This window comes from Microcebus murinus, chromosome 4 (assembly GCF_040939455.1).
Source record: "Microcebus murinus isolate Inina chromosome 4, M.murinus_Inina_mat1.0, whole genome shotgun sequence".
In the NCBI taxonomy this organism is placed as follows: Eukaryota; Metazoa; Chordata; class Mammalia; order Primates; family Cheirogaleidae; genus Microcebus; species Microcebus murinus.
The window spans coordinates 45,494,117-45,516,869 of NC_134107.1; the positions used below are offsets into that span (position 1 = coordinate 45,494,117).

The window sequence follows — 22,753 nt, forward strand, 5'->3', positions numbered from 1 at the left end:
ATTGGTGTTCTCAAAAAGACACCTTCATAAAAGCAGCTGCTTTTTTCTGAAAAGGAGGAAGAAGTTAAGATGCTAGAGAGTTTCAGACATAGGTTAACAAAGACAAGGCTATAAATTTTAAATGAGGATAATAATATCACATCACCAGTACTTTCATTTGAATCTGAGCTTTGGAGATGCCCAGCAGTGTTCAAATATTTAGACCCTTCTTTTTGTAATTACTAAAGACTTTTCTTAAAAAAACAGAGACAGGCTCTCTTGCCCAGGCTGGAGTACAGAGGTGCAATCATAACTCACTGCAGCCTTAAACTCTTGGCCTCAAGTGATCCTCACGCCTTGGCCTCCCAAAGTGCTGGGATTACAGCTGTGAGCCACTACGCTTGGCCTCACTCCCAGTCTTGTGATTATATACTGAACATAGCCCTTCTTGTGCTTTCTTATCACCTTAATCAGCCAGTCTAACTAGTATCCAGCCATTTCCTGCAATTGATGACCCCTCATAATGGATTTATATCAATTATTTTATGAAAACTCACATTGAGCATTAGGGGCCAGCACGTTGAAGAGATTGTTGGGTTTGTCCCTTTTGTTTATCTTGTTGAAAAGCAGTTAGAATGAAATTTGGTTTATTTTCTAGATCACTAATGTTTCCCAAGCAGATCCTTTTACCAGCGAAACTCCTTTCCTGCTTCCTCTGTTGCCATGCCATTTGGAGTGAGTGGGGCCAGGATAATGGCTGGCAGTCCTCTGATGCCCTCTAGCACCTGTGAGGCCAGGTGTGGAGGCTCTAGGAAGGTGGTGGTTAGGCTCAAACTTTGGAGTCCCGAGGCTTTCACTATTGGTGGCCTCCACAGATTCCTTCACTTCAGGTGTTTCTTGGGTCCCCCAGGGATGGTGAGGATAGGGTGGATTGAAGACCTACTTTACTGGCCATTGGTGTGGGAGTCCCAGAGAGCACTGAAACAAGCAGCCCTTGGTGCCAGTAGCCACAGAGCACAGCCCTCTCATAGCTGCTCAGGACATGGGGCAATGCTGGGATAGGGAGCTCCTGCCCTTTCTACTTTTGTTGCTTGGCAATCCCCATGTTGCGGGTACAAGATGAGGATTCAATAGTAGGTACCAAAGCAGAGCTTGATAGAAGTCACATTTTCCAGCCATGGATAGTAAAAGGGCCATGGGAAAGCACAAGATAAGACTTCCAGTGTTCTCTGGAAGGGTTAAAGGAAACCATGGTAGGTAATGTCTGTGGTGTTAGTGGCTAGTCCTCAGTCTGTGGAAAGGCTCTTGCAAAATGATAGTCTCTATCAGTGTCTTGGAATCTGTGATGGTGCTGGAGGTCGGAAAGTCAGTCTCATCTTCCTTTTGCTTTTCCTTCCTAAGGGAGCTCAGTGATGAGTTGGTGCTTCAGCTTTGTTCATTGGCAGGTTGAGCTGTACTTCTCTCTTCCTTGAGTGATGCTATCAAATGTCACTCCATAATTGCTATGGATTGGTGATTCCGGAATCCTGCCTCACTTCATATTGCGCGGAATAGTATTGCCTTATATCTGTAAACCCTTTTATGATGTGGGATGTACTTTTATACATATAACCTCATTTAATGTTCATTATTGAGGGCAGTATTATTACCTTCATTTTATAGATTAGGAATGTGAGAATCTGAGAGCTTAAGAAACTTGCCCCAAGTTGCAAAGCTGGAAGATGAAGGGGGCAGAACTTGGCCCTGAATTCTATCCTCTTTCAGTTGTCTTGGGGGGGGGGGTACAATTATTTTCTTTTCTTCCCTGCTGTTTCTTCCATGCCTTGGTCACCTGCTACACACACATCGCAAGAGGCAGAAGAGGTGGTTTGAATTGACTGATGTTTATTGTGTCATTTTAGGAACACTTCTGTTTCAAAGCTCAGAGCGTCCTGCTTATTGCTGGCTCTGAAAACATTTTGTCCAATAGCTTTCAGTTTGGTCTTTTGCAGCCTGAAAGTCTTCCTCAGAAAACCCTCCTTTCTAGGGTTTGAGCATTGCTAGTCGGCAAACAGTTGGGGTAACGATGTTGCATGTGATTTGGGGCAGGACAGCATTTGCAATGTCCTCAAAGTAACTTATCATAACTGTATCTGTATTTCATCTTAACACTTCACTGGGAGGTGTGAAAATGGATTCTAGGCAGACATCTTTTATGTGTCTTACATTTCTTTTCTTTTTAAAAAATTTTTCCTTAGAAAGACTTCACCAAGAGTGTTCCCTAAAGGTTTTGTCTGGGAGACAGAAGGCATCACGTATTGGGTGGGGGTTGGGGTGTCTTTAGGGTCCTCAGGGTGTGAGGGCAGAATAAAGCTACTGCAGACAGATCTGGTGGTGTTCAGCTGGTTCTCCAGAAGGGGCGATAGTTTCCTGAGTCTGAAAGAATTACCTTTTCCTTTGGGTTGCAGCATCGTTCTTTTAGGGGCCACAACTGGACCCTGGGGGCAGTTCAGGATCCATGTTCTTGGAAATACTGAAAAAATACAGTGTTTTGTGTCCTGGGCCTTATACTTGCCTCTGATGTTGGTTCTTCTCTATATCCAGAATTGAAGTTCTCCAGCAGTTGCTAGGGCACCTCACCTGAGATTGTTTGGAGTATCTGCAATAGTAGGTAGGAAAGCCTAAAAGGTCATATGGTCCTCTCCTTGTCATCTTTTTGCCAACTGTGCCCACAGCCTGGTAGCCCCTAGGCTTCACCAGGAAGTCTGGTTGCAAGATAGACCTTTAGGCTCAGCCAGGACTGCAGGATGAGCCAAGCAGGACTCCTGGGGGCCTCTAGGAGCTATTCTGCCCTGACCAGCAGGCCTTTCTTGCTCTGCTGACTCACCTGGGGGCCTCTCAGCAGACCTCCTGTTGGATGCACAGCCTTCCTTGGCTTATTGGTCATCTCTGAGCAAGCTTGGCTCCTTAGATCCAGGATCAGGAGCAGAAAATATCCCCATGCAGCTGGGAGTCAGTCTGAGGGTCTTGAATGGGGAAAATGCCTTTACTGCCACCCTTTGAGCTGTTCTCCCTCTCTCAAAACCAAGGGTTCCTACCCTGAGATCTATAGACCCCCAAGTGTTGTAGATAAATCACATCTTTATTTTTAACCTTCAACTGAAATACAACAATTCTTTCAACTAAGAAAGCAGTCACAATGTGTATCAATGGTACTTGTGACTTGGTCACCAGTAGAAATGATAAATAACTTCCTATCATATTGCAGTCATTGCAAATGTCTTAAAATATCATTTGTGCTCATCACCACTTTGAAATTACAATGGTTATTATATCTGCCACTATATCTGTTATATAATATATCATTAGAGAAGCCCCTGTAATAGTGTACCACACATTTTAAAAATATTTTGATAAACATATTTCAATATAATCTATTTCCTTTATTTTGTGTGCTTAACATTCTGAGAAGGGTTCATAGGATTCACCAAACTGTCAAAAATGTCCATGCCACTGAAGTTAAGACTGCTGCTCTAGATTCTGGCTGAAGACATGTTAAGAGACATGATTTTTCATGTATTTAGTTCTATTCAACAGACTAGTATTGCATGGATAGTCTATTGGGAGTATATATGCCTTCGTTCTAAAGTCTGCATCTGCATATGGGTTATTAGAGCAGACCTTTTTCCTCTCCCCTTTCAATTTTATTCTTTGTGTATCTCTCAGATCCATCTCTTCCTCTCCACTGCTGCTGCCACCATCCCTCCCCTAGGTGACTCACTGCTAGAACAGTGCATAGTATACAGTAAGTGCTCTGTAAGTGTTGGCTGTCACTGCTTCAGCCTTCTAACTCCTGCAGCTTCCAATCCATCCTCCACACTATTCCTAAGCTGCACGTTTGTTCTGGTTGTACTCCCATCCTAAACCCTTGAGAGGCTTCCCATTGCCTTCAGAGTAAAACCCAGTCTTGATTTACAAGACCCTAGCGTGTTTCCCCAGTCACATTTTTAGCCAGTCCTGTCTTATACCTTCCCTCAGCTATACACAGGTACTCGAAGGCCCAGAATGTTTCTTGCCCATAGGCCTCTGTTTGAGCGTCAGTCACAACCTGGAATGCCCTTTCCCCAACTCTTACTTGTCCTTCAGTTCTCTGCTCAGGGTCACCTCCTCTGGGATGCCTTCCCTGAGCCCTCTGGACACGATGGGTACCCTTCTTCTGTACTTCCATGGCTCTTTGTCACTGAGCTGTAAGTGGTTGATTTGCCCATCGGCTAGTTCTGCCTGGCTAAAAGGGCTAGTTCTGTTCCACACGAAACAGAAAGCAGTCCTGGTCCTGTTCCACAGGGACCACACGAAACAGCCATTTGCAGCAGGAATCGCCGTCAGCGATAGTGCTCACACTCCCCAGGTTATGGCGGGTTCAAGCTTACTTATATTACATGTTTAGTCCCCCGTAAATTAGTGATGGGGAGGAGAGGAAGAAGAGTCTTTAAGTTTCTAGAAAGCTCATTCAGTCAACTTCCTTAGGTTGCTCCAGTGACTGCCCCTGTAATAGCATCTACTAATATCTTTTGAGCTTTACAAATGCCAGGTTGTGCTCTATGCACTTTATATGCATTATCTGGTTTCATCCTCACGTGGCCTTATAGGGTCAATACTACTGTTACCCACAGTCCCATTTTAAAGATGAGGAAACTGAGGCATAGGAGGCTGAGCAATTTATCCAGGGTTACCCTGTGGGCAGAGCCCAGCTTGGACCTCAGGCTGACTCCAAAAGCCCAAGTTCTTACCCTGTTCACTGTGCTGCTTGTAGTCAGACCAATGGTTGGATGTGAAAAGTTTCTTTTCTTAGGAAATGGACACATCATAAACCTGAGAATCTCGTCCTTGACACTCGCCATTCCCTCACCTCCCATATGCAGTCCATTAGCAAGGCCTATTGATATTAGCTGCGAGTTTTCTGCAGCCTCCATCCTTGCCTCCCCTTCTCTGCCTCCACCACCATCTCTCACGTGTGCTCCCGTGGTGGCCCCTGATCCAAGTCCCCCACATGATCCTGCCAGCTCTAACCTTTTCCTCATACTGCAGCCAAAGTGGTCTTTCTAAACAAAATCTGATCATATCACCCCCACCAGCTTAAACCCTTTAATAGCCTCTCATTGCTCTTTCAATGAAGACAGAACCTTGACATGACACTTAGCCCTGCCAACTTCAGAAGCCCCCTTCGTGCAGCTCTCCCCCCCATTTCACTGTACCAGTCACTCCGGCCTCGTCCTTGAGGATGACACGCTGTGTGTTCTTGTCCTTCTTGAGGCCCCACACATCTCTTCCCCGCTACTCCTACTCAAACAGCGGCTTCTCTTGTGGAAGGCAGGTCAAGCCTCAGCTCCTCAGGTGAGTCTTCTCCAGGTGGGGCCAGGTTCCCCTGTCCCCCTCTTTCATGGCATCCTGAGCTTACTGATAACACTTATTACAGTTGTAGTTACTTGTTCATGGTCTTTCTCTTCTAGTTGGCTGTAAATCATCATGGCCTTGTTTAAGGCTGTCCCTCCAACTTCTAGTATGGTGCTTTTCGCATAATAACTACTCAGTAAATAATAAATTATTGTTGAATAAGTTCGAGAATGAATCAGTCAGCTGATAGACTCTGGCCTTCTGGGTGCTCCTATACTTTCTACCTTTTTCCTCTCCCCTTTCAATTTTATTCTTTGTGTATCTCTCAGATCCATCTCTTCCTCTTCTAAATGCTGACCTTGGGAGCTCAAGGTGTGAGGCTCCATTCACCAGTGGGGTACCTGGACCTGAGGTGCAAGAGCCAGGAGCATTCATCTCCTAGTGGCATTATGTCTTTGAGGAAAACTCTTCTCTGCTCACATCCTTATTTCCTTTAGGCCTAGCCTGGTTCTGTTAGGTTATGCAGAGTTGCCTAGCAGGATTGTGTTAACTGCAAAGCAAAGGGTAGAGGAAAAGGGACCATCTCTGAGATAAGAGTAGGGCAGAAGTGAGAAGACTTCACATTATCTGGGTTCTGGCTGCTTCCTCAGGCTCAGGGCACTTTGGGCTTGGCTCAGTTAGCCAGATGAAAAGGAAACTCCCTGTACTTCTTGGCTTTGCAGTTAATACGTCTAACATGCCCCCCTAACATAGGCAGAATGCGGCTGGGAACCTGTTACTCAGGACACAGCACCTGCTGGCAGTTTGATTTGATTGTAACTCCATTGCAATGGTAAATGTAACTCTTAAGTCTCATTTGTAGACACACATGCAAACCATGCCTGCATGTTCGAGGTATGTACCATGTTGATTTCTTAGACAAGGCTGGCTCCATGAATTTTTGTACAGAGAGATCTACTCTTTATTGTACCCTGGTACAATATGCCCCTATGCTTGTGTCTGGTGGGGTGGATGCCTGTCCCAGAACCCTTTGTCACTGGGCAAAAAACCCTGGGATGATTGTCAGATCTTGTCATTGTCCAGGAAATTCTTTTCTAAGAATTTCTACTTATTTACAGTAAGGCATGCACAAGTTTCTTCTCATTGTGTTCTTATTGCCACATCTTTACCCTGCTTAAAATAAAAGGAATCCTTCCTGGGACAGTGGAGGACACCTTATACATGTAAAGGAAAGATAGCAGGTTTGCTGTAGTGACTATAGAGACCCTTGGCTGTAGGCCAAGTTTGCTCAGACTCCCTTGGCACTGGGCTGGATGGACTCAGACATGTGAGTGTCAGCAGCAGGCCTGTATTAGGTATGCATTTTGGACCTGGATATTAAGAATGTAGAGAGGAGAAGTGGACAGTAAAGGTTCATCTGAGAGGTTTTCATCCATGACCATTAGTAATTCTAGAAGCATGTCATTTTCCAGTTTTTGATTCTCATTTTGTTTCCTCTGACTGGTCCTTGTGTGGAATCTACATTTCATTCTGTATCCAGATTATCAGATGAGTAATCTGTATAATCGCCCTCATTTCTGGATAAAACCTGGGAGCATTATACAGAGAAATATGGACCTGGAATCAGATGTGGATGCTAATTCTTCATTCATTTAACAAATATTTATTGAGCATCTACTATGCACCAGGTACTATTCCTGGGGATATAGTAGTGAATAAAACAGACAAAATTCCTGCTTTCATGGCTTAAAAAGGGAGGATATACAGATGGTAAAAAAGTGATAAACAAATGTATAAATAGCATCAGAATCTGTTACCAGGTGTGTAAATCTGGGAAAGTTACTTAGCATCTCAGAACTTTGTTTGCCACATCTGTAGAACAGAAATTCTGTGTCTACCTCTCAAGTCTGTTGGGATTGTATTTGATCTTAGCGAAAAAGCCAAGAAGCAATGGCTATTGGGATTAAAATGAGAATAAAGTTGTGGGAGTACCCAGGAGACACATAGTAGGTACTTTGTAAATCTTCCTCTTGCTGCACCATCTTCCGAAGTAGATTTGGTGAGATTTTTCTCTGCAAATTTAAAGGACAGGCCCCTGCTTTATCAGAGCATGAGAGGGAAAACTGGTGTTGCCTCTAGTTTGCAAAGCATCCCAGTTGTTTTTCAGCGGTCATTGCCGGTACCTTTTTCCAGGTTCTTTGAAAGCATCTTGAGGCAGAAGCACATAGTAGGTGTGCAAGAATATATAATGAACTGTTAGCTCTGTAGTGACTTTTTTGGAGAGACAGAGCAGCTGCTTCCTTGATGAGCGCACACCACATTTCATGCCCGAGCAGTGAGGCGCAGTGAACATTCACACCAAGCCACCTGCTATTGCAGTTGATTTTGATTTAATTCTTGTTTGATTGTAGCCAAAGCAGGAATCACAGTCTTCAGAAGAGCCAAAACAGGAATTCCCAAGAGTCTACTTCTATGAAATATGAGGGTTTTAAAAAAAAAACAAAAACACCTGTTTCTGACATAAGCCTTGATTCTGTGCTCCCCCCACCCAATACCCCAAGCAGGAGGGAGATAAGTAGGAAACATGTACAGCTGTGGGGCTTTTATTGTGGGGAACAGACACAGCTGTCACTGGGCCTGACTGCACTAAGAAAGAGGAATCTAGCCTGTGACGTTTTCCAGGTGTAAAAACAAGCTGGGCAGTGCTTGGGCTTTTAGCCTGGAAGGGGACGAAGGTGGCCAGAGTGCCTCCTTGGTTTTGCTCCTGGAAGGGAAATGTGTGCTAACCTCTCTCTGACCTGCGTTTCCATCTGCATGCCTACAGGCTGTGCACACGGGGATGCGAGCTCTCATCTACAACAGCTCCACGGTGGGCTCTCAGGCTGAGCATTCGGGCATGAGGACCTACTACTTCAGTGCCGACACCCAGGAAGACATGAACGCTTGGGTCAGGGCCATGAACCAGGCTGCGCAGGTGCTGTCCCGATCGTCACTGAAGAGGTTAGTCCTGATGGGGGGTCCCTGCCAGACCACTTCCTACGCTAGCATGGGGACCCAGATAAATCATCTTGGGTGCCTGAAATTCCATTGTTCACTCACTTATATTAACTGTTGCCCTCTCTTTGAAATCCTTTTTAACAATGAGTACTTCCAGGAGGAGGATGCATAAACAGCTAACACATGTTGCCTGTCAGAGCCGGAAGGTCCCCTAGAAGTTATCTAGTCCATTTTATTCATTAAATAGAAATACTGCTAGACACAGTGGCTTCTGTCTGTAATCCCAGCTACTCAGGAGGCTGAGGTGGGAGGATTGCTTGAGGCCAGGAGTTCGAGACCAGCCTGGGCAACGTAGTGAGACCTTGTCTCTAAAAAATCTTTTTCAAAAAATTAGCCAGGTGTGGTGGCATGTGCCTATAGTTCCAGTTACTTGGGAGGATCATGTGAGCCTAGGAATTTGTGGCTGCTGTGAGCTATAATGACACCACTGTACTTCAGCCTGTGTAATAGAGTAAGACCCTGTCTCTTAATAAAAGAAAAACAGAAACTCTAAGGCCTGGAAGGGTGAAATGACTATATGGGATCTATAGCCATGGAAACTGGCATTCGTGTACTTCTTATTTCTTCTTGTGTGTGGTGAAAGGGACAAGCTTGGAGCACCAGATTTTGAGGGGGAGGGCAGTCAAGAAAGGTCTTGCATGCTGAAAATCTGCTACAGACTGCCTGTCATGTTGCTGACGGCTGACCCGGGATGCTGTTTGCCAGTCCCTCGTATTCTGGCCCCTTTTCCCTGTTTCCTTTGATCTCTCAGAGATCACCCAAGAGGTTCTTTGAGCCTGTCTCCAAGTTCCCTTTGGGTCCCTGAGGCACAGCTACGGGAGGCTGGGGCTTTCCATTCTTCCTCCCCATCTTGGACTTTCAGTCTCTCTTAACCAAGGTGTTTCTCCTTTTCCTGGTGAAGATCATTCTTCTTGATGAAGACATGGAAATAAGTCCAGAAGTTGAAGAATTCAGCTTTCTCTGTTAATGCTGGGCCATCTTCCCCAAGCAGAGATACCTATGTCTCATCTTTTTTAAAGCCCTTCCATCCTATATTTTAATTCTTATGAAAACAGAAATTTTGTTTTTGTTTTGTTTTGCTTTAAATAAATAAACCTTAGCTCCTTCTAGACTTTACCCTTTTTGCCATCATTCATGTGGGCCCATTCCACTGTGATTTGTGCTTAATTTTGTGCACCACCTTGCATTTCTTTTACATATCCTTTTATAATTTGAGCTCTACAAGTTCCCTGTTGTTACAGCAGAGATGTCAAATGGTTTCTTCCTCTGTCCCAACTTTGCTGAATTCATTGTGGCTGACTAGGGTACTGGGTAAAAGAGAATTTGACAATGAAATTGGACTTTACAGGAAAAAAAATGCTGTGATTGATAAATGATGTCTGCCTAGAACCATTAGGATTAATTAGCTAGCAGAGATTTGGTTATTTTTTAGTTATCAGATTTTGGTTGGGGAAGGGCTCCTTCCCTTTGCCTGGTCTCAGGCCATTATGTTGTCTCTGGCTTTTCTCTGAAATTTTTTTGACATTTATTCTTAATATGATCTTAATAAACTCTTAAAACCACATGATCAGGTTTGACCAAGATTTCTTCCATTTTTTTACAAAAGAAACCAGCCTGTTCTACCATCCAAGTCACAAGAAAGACATAATAGCATTTCCTCTTAACTTTCTGAGAGCTGAAATTGTCGTCCAAGCAAATACACACTTATTAAATGTTCTGTTTTTCCAGAATAAGATGTTCAGACATTTGGTTAGTTAAAATTATTCATCAGGCAGGGCTAAATCTTGCCTCTCCTCCAGGTTGGTGATCTGCATTGGAAGACCTCCATCTCTGTAAGTGGGTGGCCCCCAGAGTAGCATTTTGTTCTCGCCCTCTGTAATTCTCACTCAGATGCTTCCATCCTTATTCACACAGGCAGATGCTTTCTTTATGAATGGTGTTATATATTAGGACTCTTTTCTCTTTTTTTTCTTTTTGTTTTTGAGATAGGGTCTCACTGTGTTGCCCAGGCTAGGGTACAGTGGCATCATCATAGCTCACTGTAGCCTCAAACTCGTAGGCTCATGAGATCCTCCTGCCTCAGCCTCCTGAGTAGCTGGAACTACAGGCACATGCCACTATGCCTGGTGAATTTTTCTGTTTTTTTGTAGGGTCTCACTATGTTACCCAGGTTGGTCTTGAACTCGTCGGCTCAAGCAATCCTCCCACCTTGGCCCCCCAAGGTGTTGGGATTATAGGCATTAGCCACTGCAGCCAGCCTATATTAGGACTCTTGATTGCAGGTGACAGAAAATGCAGACAAATTTACCTTAAAAAGGTGGGAGTTTATTGGTTCATGTCACTGAAAAGTTCAAGACAGATCTTAGAAACAACTTGGTCGAAGGCTCAGACATTGTCATTATAAATCATTCTTTTAGGCTCTAGGTTCTGCCCACCTATGGGCTGAATTCAGTCTTGAGCTGCAGTGGAGATCCTTGGGACATCTAAGATCTGGTGGCAAGATAGCTGCAGTGGTCTTAGACTCATGTCATCAAGGTTAAAGTCCAGTAGGAAAGAGCCAGAGTCTTTTCCAGATTCATTCTGATGAGACAGGCTTAGACCACGTTTATACCCTAAACTATCTGCTATGGCCAGGGAATGCACCATGCTGATTGGCACAGGCCTGAGACACATGCTTCACTTTTGAAAACCAGAGGTGGAGCCCTACTCAGGCCATGGGGACTGAAAGTTAGCTCCCAAGGAAACGTTAGGGCTATGGGCAGAGGACCATGGGCAGAGAACTAAGAAATGACTTGTCGGGATGGGGTAAAGGCAATACCAACAACCAATGTCCAGGCCAGCTGATTTACCCCTGACTTACTACCATAGCTATTTCTTTTCCCTTAAGTACCCCCTCACAGAGCTTAGTCTCTGAAGTCAGATAGACCTAGGTTCAAATCCCAGCTCTACTACTTTCTAGCTGGGTTATCTTGTGTAAATTATATAGGCTTTTTAAACCTCATTTTTTTCCTTAGTTCATAGGGTTGTTACAAAGATTAAATCAAATAAATGAATTATAAAGTGTTTACTTAGCACAATGCCTGAGACATAGTAGGTGCTCCATATCAAATATGTTGGCTCCTGTACAGTTTGCTTTGATAATATTATCAGCCCTTTTCTCTTACCCTCTTCCAGTTTCATCACGAATCCTCTGAATCACATTAATGATGAGTTTCCTGTGAGCAAATTGCCTTCTCTCCCTTGCCAGAATATGCTCATCTCCTAGCAGTATGACTTGGGGTTCATCAGCCCAGGCTCCCTGCAGCCCCAGCCCTCAGCCTGCTCTGTAGCTCCCACCTCCCCAGCTTCTTCCCACCTTGCTCTGACCCAGGAGCAGAGTTGAGAGCCTTTGGTGCACCTCTGACCTTTCTCCTCTCGGCAGCTACACGGGCTTCAGAGTCCCTTGATAGACATTCATGCCAGTATTCTTGACGCCCCATGCCTTGTGTCGTGAGGGCAACAGGCACTGCTGGTGGGGCCTGCTCTCCATTTCCCTTCATCACTTTTTCTCCCCCATTTCCATGTTCTTCCACTGGCCAGACTCTGGTTTTTGATTCCCTGCACCCTCTGTGAAATCTGTCTTCCCACCTTCCCCCACTGGACTGCTTTTTCATCCGTGTCAAAGGATGATGCGTTGTCCTAACAAACTAAAGCACTAAGCAAGGAGGGCAGTTTGCATTTACAGCTCACAAAACTAACAACTCAGACAAAAGTGAGTATCAGAAGACAACTCATCTCTTTTCTCAGTTTCAAAACCTCTCTGCTCTTTTGTGTAACTATAGACCTGTCTTTGGACTAAAGGAACTTATAGTCTAGTCACTTTCAGAGTAAAATTCAATTTCCTTAACAAAGCTTTTGAAGCCCTGCATGGGCCTGCTGCCTATAGACACCTTTGGTTCATCCCTTGCCATTGCCCATTCTTTATGCCCCGACTATACTGAACTTTTGTGTCTTTTTTGTTTTGTGTCTGTACTGAACTTTTGTGTCTTTATGCCCCGACTATACTGAACTTTTGTGTCTTTTTTGTCTTGTGTCTGTACTGAACTTTTGTGTCTTTATGCCCTGACTATACTGAACTTTTGTGAACTTTTGAGACTCTGTGAAACAGAGTCTCACCCTGTCACCTGGGCTAGAGTGCAGTGGTGTCATCATAGCTCACAGCAACCTTAAACTCCTGGGCTTAAATGATCCTCCTGCCTCAGCCTCCCGAGTAGCTGGGACTACAAGTGCGTGCCACCACACCTGGCTCATATTTTCTATTTTTAGTAGAGACAGGGTCTCGCTCTTGCTCAGGCTGGTCTCAGAACTGCTGAGCTCAAGCAATCCTCCCACCTTGGCATCCCAGAGTGCTAGGATTGAGGGCATGAGCCACTGCACCTAGCCTATATTGTAACTTCTTTCAGCAACTTGAATTGGTACATGTGTTCATACATTCATCCATTTAATCTTTTATTCTAGAAATATTTATTGAGGGCATATTGTGGATCAAACCACTGTTAAAGACGTTGAGAATACAGCAACGTTCAAAGAGAGAGGCAGCATCCCATACTGCTTACATTCTGGAAGGGTGGAGGGAGAAGATAGTATATAAACAGGCAAACAGTAAGTCACTGTGACAGTTTGTATCATGATCTATGCACAAAGGCAGTAAGGATAATGGGATAAGGTGGGACTAGGGGATGGGGAATAACTACTTTTGTTGGTGGTCAGGGAAGGTCTCTATAAGATGATGTGGAGGTGAGGCTTCATTTATATAAGAATGTCAGATCTGCAATATTTTGAGGAATAGTGTTCTAGGCAGAGGGAATGGCATGTACAGATGCCCTGAGGCAAGAATGAGCTTCAAGTGTGGCTGAATCAAAGTGAGCAAGGGAAAGAATAGACTTGTGATGAGATCCGAGAGGTAGATAGAGGTCCCTCTCTTAGGCACCAGGATCCTTCCAGGCTTTGCTCATCTGCTTCCCTTGCCCTCTCACCCTTACCAAGTCTAACACGTCCTTTAGGTCTTAGCGTAGGTGTAGGTCATAGGTCATTTCCTCTTTCCTTGACTGTTCAGTATGTTAGATGCCCCTGCTTTTAGTACTCTGTCATTGCTTAATCATAGATCATTCATGTTGAATTTATATTGGCCTACTTTCTCACTGTCACCCCTCCCACACTTGAAGCTCCTTGAAAGATGAGACCTACATAGTTCTCATTATCAGTGCTTGGCACATAGTAAGTGTTCAGTTAATGAATGGGTGCATGGGGGTTTGGGTCATAATCCTGAAAGACACAATCCACATATGCAGTCACCCAAAGAGCTGAGATCTCAAGAAATTTTACCTTTCATAAATGCAGATATACAAAAAAGCCATCTCTTCATTTATTGAGAAAGTTTCAGCATTTTTATGTGCATACACAATGCTTACACACAAAGTCAGCATTGTGATAATGCACTTTCATGGAGTCAAATTTGTAAAAAACGCATAAAAGGAATTAGAACTCTCTAAGTCTTTACACCATTTATACTTCCGGTATTGGATACGAAGAAGAAATACGTAGCATAGCGAATTGGCGCTATGTGTGAAGGAGCAGAAGTCGTATACGGTTGAATAATTTGGCAGGGGAGATTTCTTGTGTTTTTTGCTTGCATTTTCACTTCTGTGATTTTTGCAACACCCACTGCACTTCTGTTTGGAAAGTGGCTGTGGTCTACAAATTTTGTAAGTATACACGGTCCATTTGAAAGTCTGATTATTGCTCGGCCATTGCAATTAAGTGATTTTCTTCTTTTGTGGCACCAACAATAATTAGCTTGTAAACTTTTATCTTTCACCATTAAATAGCCTCATACATTTAACTTACCACAGCCTTTTTGCAAGGGAACAATTTCACATTGTGAAATGTTCCATTGTGTTGTAAAGAATACAGTAAGAAGGAATGATATTTGGCTTCCCCAATACCAAATCTGGCTTTTAGAATTTCAATATTTTGGATTTTAATCTTTCAGGATTATGATTATAGAGACTTTAGACTTCAGGAATTTTTATCTTTCAGGATTTCAGCATTCGGGATAATGGTGCTCAAGGTTATGTCTTTTGAGATTACAATCAGCATTGAGTGCATGGATGTTTGGCTGGGCTGGTGGGTGAATGAATGGATGAACAAAACTATGAAACTTTCTACCTGTAAGATGTTCAGATAAGGACTTGGGATGCCTAGTAGTGTTCTGAACACTGTGCTGGGGCTCATGTAGGGAATCAGCCTGCTCAGAAATGGCCCATACATTTTGGGCTATCTGCACTCTCTTTGGAGAACTAAATCTTTGGACTTCCACACTCTGATCACCTTGAGTAAAGTGTAACTGGACAACCCCTGAGACTCAACAAGCTTCTTGGACCATTAGCAGAAGAAATTTATAGACACATTGTCAGCCTGGCACAGGGCTTTGGAATCATATCAGATGGGGGTTGAGTCCTGTTTAACGTCACTAGTGGCATGATCCTGGGCAAGTTGGTTCATTTGTCTGAGCTTCACTTTCAGTACCTGTAATGAAAGAATAATAACATCTACAGTCCTCTGGGTTTGTGTGATGAGAACAAGAGGCAATAAAGTACTTAGCTCAGGGTTTTGCATTTAGTAAGTGCTCAGGCAGTGATGGCTGCTGCCACCAGCAGCCTTAGCCTTCAGAGACAATTTATTGTAAGTAACCTGGTACTCACATTTGAGTGTCCTCAGCCTCTCTGGGCTTGAAGTCCTGACCTTGTAGGATTGTTGTAGGGATTAGAGATGGTCTACGTCAAAACCTGGCACACAGTAGGGCATAATGGTAATAATATGGTAATAATATATGGTAATAATAACTATGGTAATTGGTATGGTAATAACTATGCTAAACAACATATGGTAATAATAACTAAGTGCTGGCCATAAAAATGTGGATGACCTTGTCTGTGACTGCCATAGGGAGATGGAAGGTGAGTGAGCGTGGCGTGTGTGAGAGCTTCACACTGGGTCAGGTTGGAGCTGTAAAAGGTAGCACGGCTTGCCCAGATAGAAGGAAGAGAAGAGGATTCTCCAGGCAGGAATGAACAAAGCAGGGAGACCCAGCATATCTGGAATAGCTTCCCTCTCTTCTTGGTCTAGTTTGTCAAGCCTTACAACTTTGCAAGAGGCTTTGCCAATAATCACTGTTCTGAGGCAAGAGGCAGCCTCAGCTTGGCAGTCTGGCTGTTTCATTCATATTGCAGCCTCGCTGGTCTCCGTGGGAGGGAAGCCTGGAGGATTCTGGAGTATGTCTGTCCTCGGAACTATGAGGCCCTCTATTGTTAATTAAGGTAGAGCAGAGCATGAAAGGTAGCAGGATATCCACCCACATCCCAGGGGTACTGTCCTAGTTAACTCTGGGGAAAAGAAGAAACTGACTCCTGTTTCTCTCCAGCTATCTCCTTCCTCACATGCTAGGAACTAAATCAAGTGAGCAAGCCTGCCTGAGGGCTATCTAGATACTTTGTGCCCCTTTCTCTCCCGTCTTTTGTACAAGTCTATGTTGATTGTGCACAAGGTGGGTTCTGGCTTTTGAGCCCACCCTACTCCTAAGATTGGGGATCACTGCTCAGGACCCAGGGCCTGTTAACACAGGTGAGCTTGTTTCCTGCGGCAGGACTTGTGCCACCTGGCTTGGCTCACATCAAACTCCCCAGGAATATCAGTGGCCTGGCCCTTGTTCTTGGGCTACTAGTTTGGCCATTTAGGTAAAGTGAGTGGGGAGGAGTCCTTCCAATGGGTTTATGACAGAAGGGCTGTGTCTCCCAACAAGGCCAAGACTCAACTAAGCCCCTAAAAGCTGTCCTTCCTCTTCCCACCTCCGTTTTTTTTTTTTTTTTTTTTTTGAGACAGAGTCTCGCTTTGTTGCCCAGGCTAGAGTGAGTGCCGTGGCGTCAGCCTAGCTCACAGCAACCTCAAACTCCTGGGCTCAAGCGATCCTTCTGTCTCAGCCTCCCAAGTAGCTGGGACTACAGGCATGAGCCACCATGCCCGGCTAATTTTTTCTATATATATTAGTTGGCCAATTAGTTTCTTTCTATTTATAGTAGAGACGGGGTCTCGCTCTTGCTCAGGCTGGTTTCGAACTCCTGACCTTGAGCAATCCGCCCGCCTCGGCCTCCCAGAGAGCTAGGATTACAGGCGTGAGCCACCGCGCCTGGCCCCACCTCAGTTTTTGAATGAGATTTAATATTTAATGTGTGTGTGTGTGGGGTGTGTGTTTAGCATTAAGATAGAGGGAAATACGGTTCCTGATTGCCTGGTGAGATAAAGGGTTTGGAAGCAGCATAAAATAATCAGTGTTTAGTTGCTTGGTAAGATCTGTTAACATCCAAGTTCTTGTGAAGAAAAGAAATAAGAGAGAATTATCACCAGTCTTAGATATGCACTCTTCCCACTTGCAGGGGAAAATAAGAATTTGCTCTAAGCAGGCACATAGCATTCTGTGATGTGCCAGAAATAGAGGGGCCCAGCCCCAGCCAGTGATAAGCTTAGCCCTTTATATCAGTAAGGGATTGTTTGGTCGCTAGTAATAGAACCACCCAGCTTAGGGTGGCATAATCAAATTGGGTGTTAGTTCTCTCACAATACAGGAGTCCAGAGGGGTGGGTAGTCCAGGTTGGTACAGTAGCTCCATGATACAATCAGGGACACGGGCTTTTTGTCACTTTGTACCCAGCATTTAGCTTATGACTTTTATCCTTATTTTTGTCACCTTGCAATTGAGCAGAATGTCTAAATTCCAGGCAGGAAGAAAAGAAGGGTTAGCTTGGCCTGAGTCTATTAAAGACTTCCTGGAAGACCCCCACCTAGCAATTTCTGCTTATATCTTATTGGCCAGAGCTATGTGATATCACCCTCAGCTATAAGGAAGGTTGGGAAATGTAAGGTTTTTTGCTGGGTACGTAGCTGCTTTGAAAAAATTGGGGCAAAGAAGGAGAGACTAGATACTGGGTAGTCAAGACATTTATATTTGGGGGCATACTGTATGCCAGACACTGTGCTATGCTCTTTGTCTGCATTGTCTCCTTTAATCCTCACAGCTCAAGAAGGCAGGGACTGTTGTCCCATTTTTATAGACGAGGAACTTGAAACCAGAGAGGTCACTTGCTTAAGGTTACCCAGCTTACATATGGTGGAGCCAGTTCTTGAATCCAGGTCCAACTGGCTCTAAACCCCATGCCCTCTGGGTTTGTCATTTTCAAAAAGTAATACATTAGGCTAAAATGGTCACTGAGTGTCAGGCATTCTCTGTGTTTTTAAAGTCACTGATTTCAGGTGTTCACGATGATAGCAGATGTCAATGACCTGCATAGCAGCCCACCTGGGAAAGACTTGCATGGACTTAGCTAAACATCTATGTTCTGCATGGCCAGGTCCTCTGAGTGACACTGTCATTGACAGCCAAGGGGTGCTTCATTCTTTGCCATCGTTGTACTAAATCGAGCATTGCAGATTTCTTTTGTGACAAGTGTCCTGATTTGAGAAGTCATGTGTTAAATTGTTGGAAATGCAAGGAGACAGGGAGGAAACTAGAAGACCTTTTTGACCTTAAATCCCATAATTTAGTAAGTTAAATGTTTAAGTCAGGTAAGACTGGGAGTAGGGTACATATCTTTCACCTTTCTTAACTTCACACAAATGTGTGTCTTATGTAAGACCCAGGAACCATGGGACTTAGGAGCTATTCATAACCCCAAAGTCTTAGGGGCTAGAAAACTGCCTGGTAGCAAGTAGACTACTGTTTTTTTAGCGACCCCCTAAAAGTTTGTTTTGTAGTCAATGCTGGTATTAATAGGAAGAAAAGGATTTATCATCCCCCTAACAATTTTATCTCCAGCAAGTACTGGCATATGGGAGTATTTATACTCATGTACTCACACAATAAGGACTAACATTTATGGTTATAAAATTAGTAGCAAGGTTGGAATAGACTAGAAGACTCCATGATTTGGGGGTCAATTGTTTATGAGAACAGTAGTAAATGTGGTTCCCATAATTAAATAGGGCTTTAGAGTCATCTGGCCTTGAAGGCAAAGGCTATTTTCTGTACTGCTTTCTTTACCCCACAAGTGCCTGTCACAGTGGGGGCTATCTAGGTACTCAGTAAATACGTGGTGATTGATTAGTAAAGAAAGAAAAATTCACATTATAGTTGGTTAGGCTGAGACATAGCACCCACAATGCTTGGGTCTGGAGAATTCTTCATTTTCCTTCAATTCTAATGTCATACGCATAGGTGGCATATTTGTTTCGCTATCTAGCTTTTATGACAAGGTGCTGTTTATCTTTGGGGTATGGCTAACAAGGAGATACAGTTACTTGGGTTTCACAATTGGAGTAACCACTGGAAATAGCAGGGCAGGTGAAACCAAAGCAGTATGCTAGGCTATAAAGCTTCAATGACTTGGCTAAGGTGTGACCCAGAGGGCAACCAGAGCTTTAATCATCTCTGCAGCAGCCTTAGTTCATCCTCTGTGGGTGGTTTCTTGAATTTGAGAAATAGTAAAGAAGATAAAGGCCAACTTAGGCAACTTGAAGACTGCCAGTGTGGGTTACACTGATCTGATTATGGAGGATTAAAGGATGAAAGGAAAAACAAAGGTAAAAACCTCTCACGTGTACAGAGTTGTGGAACAGAGTTGTCTCTTTATTAGCTTACAGTAAAAATTACGTTTTCTTCAGGTTAGGCCCCTGAGTATTTCCCTACTACTGAAGCTTATAGACACATTGAATGTTAGTGATGGAAGGGCCCTCAGAGATCAGTATTTCAGTATGTCATTATAGAATGATATAATAGGCAGGACCCCTTCCAGTATAGGTAATGGGAACCAAACTCAAACTAACTTAAATGAAAAAGGGGATTTATTGGTTCACAACCAAAATGTCCAAAGCTATATCTAGATTAGGTATGGCTAGATCTAGGAGCTTTTTAGGATTCTGTTTCTCTCTATCTGCTTTCCTTGGTGAGGACTTCATTCTCAAACAGCATCTTCTCACATAGTTGCAGCAGCTTAAGACCAGCTCCAACCTGAGCCCCAGGGCTAACTCTGATTGACCTGCATTGGTCAGCCCCTGAACCAAGTACTGAGACTTTGCAGCCACAGCTGGACATGAGCAGTAGAGTGAGAGCACCCAAACCACATGTATTGAGAGTGGGGGAGGGTGAGCCCCAAATGAAAATTGCAATGCTCTTATCAGAAGGGCAGTGGATACAGGGTGAGGGGTGCGGAGGAAAGATGTCCTCTAGTGATGGTAAAAGGCGGTCCAAAGAAGCATTAATTCTTTTCCCACAAAGCTAGGGGTTTCCATGGAAAGGGCATCAGTGGTACACAGACAGTGAGAAGTATGATTGCTTTTCTCAGTTCTCCATGCCAAAGTTAAGGCCAGCAGGCCTACACACAGTGAGAAGCAAACCCTGGGCTGGGAGTCATATTTTCACTTTATGTCAACATTCTAACTAGCTTCCAGACTGGATTGATTCTGCCCTGAATCTGTGCTGATTATTAGTAGTTGAGGTTCTGAAGTTATTGCAGACACACTTGGGGTCTGGCCACTGAGCTGTAAATGCACCAATTTTTCTGTTATTACTCTCATGTTGGCATGTAAGACCCCTCTGGCTTGGCCACTTGAGGAGTGATAGCTTTTAAGGGTGTGACCTTTTCACTAAGGAGTATAGACACTGGCTGCCCCATCTAAGGGTCCCTGGTCATTTTTCTGGTCCATCTGGGCTGGGCTGGAGTATGTGCCCTGCCTTTCCAGTATAAATCCTGCAAAGCTTGTGGAGCCACTGTTGTGTGCCCCAGTGCTACGTGATGGGGATGCAGACAGCCAGGACCCTGTCCCAGGGAGAAAGGCAGCTGCAATAGGTGGCCCTGAGAGAGGCTCCCTGCACAATGTCCCAGAGCTCATCCTGTAGCCTCAGTGCACACCCTGACCTACCACCCCACCGCATTCTCCTTTTCAGTTTCCAGGTTCACGTGTGTGGGGGCCAGACACACACATGGAGAGACAGCAGAGAGCAGAGCCCAAAGTATATGGGCTCCACACTACTCCAGCTGTACGAGCTTGGACAAATGATCAGTCCTCCCTGTGCCTCAGCTTCCTTACCTCTAAAATCTGACTAATACTAGTTCACAGAATTACTGTTAGGTCAGTGTTATTGTGGCTTCCTGTGTGAGCTGTTCCCTGATAAGCTGTCATATAAAAGGGCTGCCATGCCTGTTCTCTATTCACCGTCGCTGAAGAGTGTTAATTATGCTGTCAGGTGTACTCTGGGCTGTGACAGACACCAGCAGGAGAGATGCTGGGATCAGAAGCTTCCTGTCCAAGCCCTACATACACAGATGGACAAGTAGCAAAACGGGAAGGCAGGATCAGTAGCACAGGGTGGGATGGGACCACAGAAATTGTCTTCATGAGAATGTCACAGGTATAATTTACTCATTCTTTCATTCAGAAATTTTTATAGACCACCTGTTCCATACCAGTCATTGCACAGAAGTTCTGGGTATAGGATGACTGATCAGATGGGCCTCTAGCCAGAAGGAACTCATAGTCCAGTTGGCGCTAGATTGAGTGATGGTCACCCAGTTATGATCCAGTGTGATTAGTGTGCCAATGGGGTCAGCATAAAGTCCCATTCTAGACTGGAAGTGTGTGTTAGGGGTGGCTTCTTGGAAGAGGTGACATTTAAACCAGATCCTCAAAGGAGTAGAAGTTAGGCAGGCAGAGTGAGGGCATGAGCACGAAAGGTGTTCTGGGCAGAGGGAACAGTCCATACCAAGGCCTGGAGGTGATGTGTGTAAACCATGTTCAGTGTGGAGCAAACCGAATGTGCTGCTGTTTGTTGCAGGGACATGGAGAAGGTGGAGCGGCAGGCGGTTCCCCAGGCCAACCACACAGAGTCCTGTCATGAGTGTGGCCGCGTGGGACCTGGACACTCAAGGGATTGTCCTCATCATGGCCATGATGACTTCTTCAGCTTTGAGAGGCAGGAGCAGGAGGGGGATCGGTACCGTTCCCAAAGGGACCTGCTGGAGAGCAAGCGGGACAGGAGCAAGGCCAGATCTCCATACTCGCCGGCCGAGGAGGATGCCTTGTTTGTGGATTTACCTGGTGGCCCAAGAGGCCAGCAGGCGCAGCCCCAGCGGGCTGAGAAGAATGGTGTGCTGCCTGCTTCATATGGCCCGGGAGAGCAGAACGGGACTGTTGGGTACCAGCGGGCCTTTCCTCCCAGGATCAACCCTGAAAAACACAGCCAGAGGAAGAGCAACCTGTCCCAGGTGGAGCACTGGGCCAAGGCCCAGAAGGGGGATGGCAGGAGGTGAGTAACAGACTCAGGATTGCTGATAATAATGGGCATGATAATGTAGTGACAGTTGCTGGCATTGACCCAATACTTGCTGTGTAAATGCCAGCCTTAAGCGCTGTACCTCCATTATCTATGTACATCCCCATAACTAAGCCAGCAAGGAGGCAGTGATATTCTTAATTTCTAGACAGAGAAACTGGGGCTGGCAGAAGTGAAGGAGCCTGCCCAGGACACATGGATAAGTGGCATAAGCCAGAGTTCAAAGCCGATCTGTGCGCCTCCAAAGCTGTCACTCGATCACACACTTTTCTGTTCCCCAGGAAGAATGCCTTGAGACATTCAGCATGTAGATGGTAATGGTCTTCTCCTCTTGTGCTCCTGCTGCTCTGCATCTAAAAAATATTTGTAGAAACCCGAATAAATACAGATTCATTTTTAATTCCAGGCACATAGAGAAGTGCTTAGGCACTATTGACATTAGGCTTTATCACACCCATTCCTTCAAGAAGTGGTTTTTAATTATTCAGAAGGTATGCATCTCTTGCTGTTTGCAAAGCACTATCTTTTTTATTATAATTTTAGATTAATTAGGACACGTTTGTGAACACGAAGAATTCAGGGTCACCAGCTTCTCTGTTGTCCCCAGAAGCCACTGTGTTTTGTCTTCGTTATGAAGACATGACAAATTCCCCTCACTGTCCTCAGGCTTCTAAAATAAACCACTGACAAGAGAGGAGATAGCAAAGCCAATGTGCATTCAGAGAGCTCCCCGGGGGCTGGAGTGGTCGCAGTCAATGTGCCAGTGCTCAGACCAAGTCTGCCACAGGCCTAATAACATGTTCTAAAATGCCACACTTCATTCTCCCTGTTGGTGAGGCCCAGACTTTCTAGCTGTGGGCTCTGGAGGTGGTTGTGCTCCTAGAAGAATAGCCCAGGCCTGCTTCCAGGTATGTGGGTGTGTTG

General features: G+C 44.7%; 1 protein-coding gene across 2 annotated transcripts in view; it reads left to right on the plus strand.

Moving 5' to 3' along the window:
- Positions 1–22,753, plus strand: part of PLEKHA7 (pleckstrin homology domain containing A7) — a 214,381-nt gene that overhangs the window by 146,270 nt on the left and 45,358 nt on the right. For both annotated transcript variants that reach the window (XM_012780675.2, XM_012780678.2), the window contains exons 9-10: positions 8,177–8,352; positions 21,332–21,802. In XM_012780675.2, coding sequence (XP_012636129.2) covers positions 8,177–8,352; positions 21,332–21,802 — 647 coding nt within the window. The remainder of the gene's footprint in view (positions 1–8,176; positions 8,353–21,331; positions 21,803–22,753) is intronic.